This window comes from Octodon degus, unplaced genomic scaffold (assembly GCF_000260255.1).
Source record: "Octodon degus isolate 3935 unplaced genomic scaffold, OctDeg1.0 scaffold00035, whole genome shotgun sequence".
NCBI classification, from domain to species: domain Eukaryota; kingdom Metazoa; phylum Chordata; class Mammalia; order Rodentia; family Octodontidae; genus Octodon; species Octodon degus.
In genome coordinates, this window is record NW_004524611.1 from 5851110 (window position 1) to 5856045 (window position 4936).

The 4936-nt window shown below is 48.4% G+C and overlaps 1 protein-coding gene across 1 annotated transcript in view; it reads left to right on the top strand.

Moving 5' to 3' along the window:
- Positions 1 to 801: 801 nt before the first annotated feature.
- LOC101572634 (histone H2A.V) overlaps positions 802 to 4936 on the top strand; it is a 15814-nt gene continuing 11679 nt past the window's right edge. Inside the window, exon 1 of the mRNA XM_004630359.2 lies at positions 802 to 922. Coding sequence (XP_004630416.1) covers positions 920 to 922 — 3 coding nt within the window. The 5' untranslated portion in view covers positions 802 to 919. The remainder of the gene's footprint in view (positions 923 to 4936) is intronic.

Below are 4936 nucleotides of genomic sequence, written 5' to 3' on the forward strand. Positions count from 1 at the left end.
GCTGGGGCAGAAAGAAAGCATCGAAGGCCGGAATGAGGACGAACGCCTAAGAACTGAGGCGCTGCCCTTCTTAGCTCGCTGGCTTGCCCAAGCTGGGCTCGAACTTCCCGATTCTCCTGCCTCAGCCTCCCGAGTGCTGAAATGGCACTAGGTTTGAGAAGTTTTCTTCTGTTGTAGTTAAGGGGTTCCCCCAGAGTTCAAGAAGCTAGAAAAACAAAGCTCAAGTGCCCAGCGAGCTCCAGCCAGGGCTCCGCTTATGGGGACATCAGGAAGATCCGTTCTGCAGGTCAGCTCTGGACAACGGGTCCGAATACCCCGAAACCCAGAGGCCGCGAAACGCGACTCCCGGCAGAGTCGAGGACAAGACAGTCACTCACGGTCTTTGTGGACAGCGGCTTGGGGAAGAGCGCGGGACAGCCGCTTCCACCCCAAACAAGTCGCCAACGCCGAGATTGGGCGGGAAAGCCACGGCCGCCTGAAATTACTCCACCCCATTGGTTAAACCTGCTGTCCTTCCCATTGTCCCACCTCCGGGGCTCACGGGCGTTGTTTTCATTGGCTCTTTTACGCTCCTATTGGTCAGTTCTCCTGTTCGTCAGCCTCGGCGCGTGGAAAGAAACGCAGAGCGCGTCAGTGTTGGGGCTGGAAACCCCGCCTCCATGTGCCGTGTGCAAAAACAAACAGCCGTTAGAGAGGAGGTGCCTGGAGGCGGAGTTTTAGCTAGAAGCAGGCGTACGATTGGTCAACTGTAGTGGTTCAAATGAGCAAAGTGAGCAGCCATTGGTTGCGGCAGCGCGAGGCGGGCCCGGGGTATTGTCCGACTCCCGCGGCGGCTGTCTGTGCTGCGAGAGCGGCTGCAGCAGTGCGGGGTGGCAGCGGGCGGTGAGGCGGCCGAGCGGAGGCAGAGTCGGCCGAGACTATGGTGAGAGAGGGCGGGCAAGCGGGGACGCTGGGCGGAAGCGGCGCCGCTACCTGTGGCGTCGGAGTTGGCAGGCGGCGGAGCCGCATCGGGCTGAGCCCTCGCCGCGCTCCCGGGGGTCAAGTCGGGAAGAGCGGACTTGAACTCGGGCCCGGACCGGGACCCGCGGGAGACGCCGCGCTGCCGGCCTGGAGGGCGGCCGGGCGCGGCGGGCGCTGGTGTGTCGCGGGCAGCGGTTACGTAACGGCCCGGCGGGGTCCGGCGGGGGTCTGGGCAGCCGGAGTGGGACCGCTGCCCGCCTCCCCTCGCTGCGGCGGGCTGTTGTTTTTATCCTCTTGCAGCGTCCGTTTTCATTCGGAAATGGAGCTCGGGTTAAGGAAAGTGAGACTTAGGAAGAAATGAAAGTGCAAATGAAAGTGCATTCAAACTTCAGCCCCACTCTGAAGTCGAGCTCGCGGAGAATCGGTTCTCCCGGGTGCGCGTGCTTTGTGTCGCGGGCGCGTGCAGAGCGCGACCCTGCGGGGTCTTCGGGTCCCCAGGGCCCCGTGGGCTGCGCCCCGGCTGGGACGGGCGCCCCGGGCGGCTGTCATCGCTCGCACCGCGGGGCTGCGCCATGCGCTGTACCCGCCTCGGGACGGCCCTGACAGGAGGACGTGGGCTTTGGATATTAAAATCTTCAAGTTTAGAGTTGAACTAATGACACTTTGGGCTTCAATAGGCATCACACCTAACTGTAAGGATATAAAAGTTAGTTACTGTAAAATTCTCTTTTTTGGGGGGGTGGTACCAGGAGTCGAAGTCGAACACACGATCTCCCTGGCGTTTATTGTAAAATTCTCAAGCTTAGAGCCAGAATAGACTTGTTAGGCAATTGCATCCACAGTTTGCAATTTGGCTTATTATTATAAACTGCTTTATAATAAAGCACTTTGACAAACAGGCACAGGTTACGTCTACTGTGTTAATTAATTAGCTCATTCTGATTATTTCCAGCATCCTTGCTAGTGTTTTTCAATCTTGAGCGTTATGGTATGTTGGATATTTGTCAGCAGTAAAGGATATATATGCATTAATGAAAAGTAAGCTACAAAACTGTCTTTCTGGATTTTAAACAGGAGCAGTAAAAATGAGTCTATTGAGTAAACATAAAAGTTATGTACCTCCAGGGCCAGGGAAATAGCTCAGTAGAATAAGCGTCTGCATGGCAAGCGTAAGGTCCTGAGTTCAATCCCTGGTACTGGAAAAAAAAAAAAAAATTATGTATCTCAGTATTTAGTTTCTAAGTTTTTCTGAGTAAAATATATTTCAGCCTGTGCCCTCCTCTTTTTATATATAAAAATGTTTGTAACCAAGAGGCTTAATGAAGTTAATAAGTTTTAGAACTAAACCTTTCATGTTGTTTACATTTGAGTCAACTGTACTTTAGTGAATTTATAAAACTGGGAGGATATATACACTTTGAAGGGATTTTAAGACATGAGTATTTATATATTTGTTTTACATGTTACATTCCATCAAATTTGAATCCATAAAGGTTTACCTTTTGGTTTTGTCTCTTGAGACAGGGTCTTGCTAGGTAGTGCAGATTGGCCTTGAACTGTCTGTAGCTTATGCTGGCCTTGAACTTGAATTTACAATCCTGCCTCAGCCTCTCAGGTGCCAGGCTTACACACCCTCCTTACCTTTTTTTTTTTTAAACAGTGAAGAAATAATAAATTCAATGGCAAAATCAAATGATATAAAACAGAAAATAGTTGCTAGGCATGGGAAGAAATTGCATTCAACCTTCAGCCCTGCTCTGAAGCTGAGCTCATGAAGAATCGGTGTTCCAGGGTCTGAGTGCTTTGTGTCACAGGCATGTGCAGAGCGTGACACTGTGAGGTTCTTGGGGTCCCCATGCCCCTCTTCCAGCACTTGGAAGGCTGAGGCAGGAGGTTCACTGAGTTCATTCAAGGCCAACCTAAACTGAAATGCATACTGAGGACTTCGAGACCTGGTTCATGAACATGATGATTGGGTGTTCATGCCTCATGCATAAGATGAGCCTCCCTCAAACCTTGGTTTTTTCTTGTTTTTTGTTTTTGGTTTCACTTTTTTGGTGGAACTGGGGATTGAACTCAGGCCCCTGTGCTTGCTAGGCAAGCGATTATTCCACCGAGTTGTCTCCCTGGCCCCCTTTTTTCTTTTTTCTTTTATTATTTTTTTGTTTTGTGTTGCTTTTGGCGGAACCGGGGATTGAACTCAGACCCTTGTGCTTGCCGGGGAAGCACTTATTCTACTGAGGCATCTCCCTGACCCCAAAATGGCAGAAGGGTTTTGTTTGTTTGTTTTTTGGCTGGCTCAGAATGCGTTCAGGGCATGTTTGGCTGGCTGGAGTTGTGGGGATCGAACCACAGCAACCTGAGGCTGACTGCTTTGTTGAAGCAGCTACTTAAAGAACTGAGCTAAGGGGCAGGCCCCTTGTTTTTGTTTTTTGCAAACCTTGTTTTAAAAAAAGAACTTTGAAAATTTAAGAATTACATAAATACTATTTTGAACTGATATAAAATAAGTACTTGTTAAACAATCTTACTTGACACTAATAGGAAAAGGGTTATAGAAATCCAGTGGGAGTATTAAACAGTTATTTCAACAAATGAAGTACATTGCTGTGCAGATATACAACACCCTATAAATCCTGTTTCTGTGTGAAAAAGAAAAGTGCAAATGCAGTGAAGTTTCTTTTGTTTGTGCAAAAATGGAGTGAAATCTGGGTGTGTTGCTGCATACCTGTAATCCCAGCACTCTGAAAAGCTGAGGCAGGAGGAATGCAGATTCGAGCCCAGCCCGAGCAACTTAGTGACCTATCTCAGAGAAGGCAATGCTAGCATAGTGTAAAGACCCAGAATTCTGTCCCAAACAGCACAAAGATCAAATCAAAAGCAAAGAAAGCTAGTACACATATATTTTTAGGTGATACAAATCGAAAAAGATACTTTCCTATACATAGGGAATATTAACTTTTGGGGCCTGGAAGACGGCTCAGTAGAATAAGCGCTTGCCTGGTAAATGCAAGGGGCTGAGTTCAGTCCTCAGTTCTGCACAAAAAATAAACAAGTAATAACTTTGAGTAAAACTTGTCTTTTTCTTTTTTCTTTTCTTTCTTTTTTTTTTTTTTTTTTCCAGAACTGGGGATTGAACTCAGGCCCTTGTGTTTACCAGGGAAGTGCTTATTCCACTGAGCCATCTCCCCGGCTTTTTTTTTTTTTAATTTTTAAAAGACAAGGTCTGGGGCTGGTGAGATGGCTCAGTGGTCTAAGGCGCCTACTCAGAACAAGCTAAGTCAAGCAAAGTATTGGGACCGCGGTTCAATCCCCCAGCACCACATGCCAGCCAACCCCGCCCCCTGGTGGGCTGAGCAAGCCACACACACACACAGAAAAAAAATAATAATAATAAATAAATAAATAAATATTTTTTAAAAAGACAAGGTCTCACTGTGTAGTTGAGGCTGGCCTTGGTAACCCAGGCTATCCTGAACTTACTGCAGTCTTCCTGCCTCAGCCTCCTGAGTGCTGGAATCACAGGCATGTGTCACCATACTCAGCTAACATTCTTGATTCTTATTCTTCCAAAAGAGCTAAGTTCTGGGGCAAGGAAGATGGCTCAGTAGAATAAGCGCTTGCCTGGCAAGTGCAAGGGCCTGAGTTCAATTCGTGGTACCGCAAGAAAAAAGGGGGGTGGTGGGCTAAGTTCTGAATGTTTTGGTAGATTAGTTCTGATGAGTTGTTTTTGTTTGGTATCAGGAATTGAACTCAGGACCTTGTACTTCCCAGGCAGGCACTTGTGCCGCTGAGCTATACCCCTGACCCATGATGATATATATTTGGGGGGGGCAGCTAAGCCCACCAGGGGGCGGGCTGGCTGGCATGTGGTGCTGGGGATTGAACCGCGGTCCCTGTGCTTTGCCAAGCTAGTTCTAAGTATGTGCGTTAGACCACTGAGCCATCTCACCAGCCCCCCATGATGATATTTTAT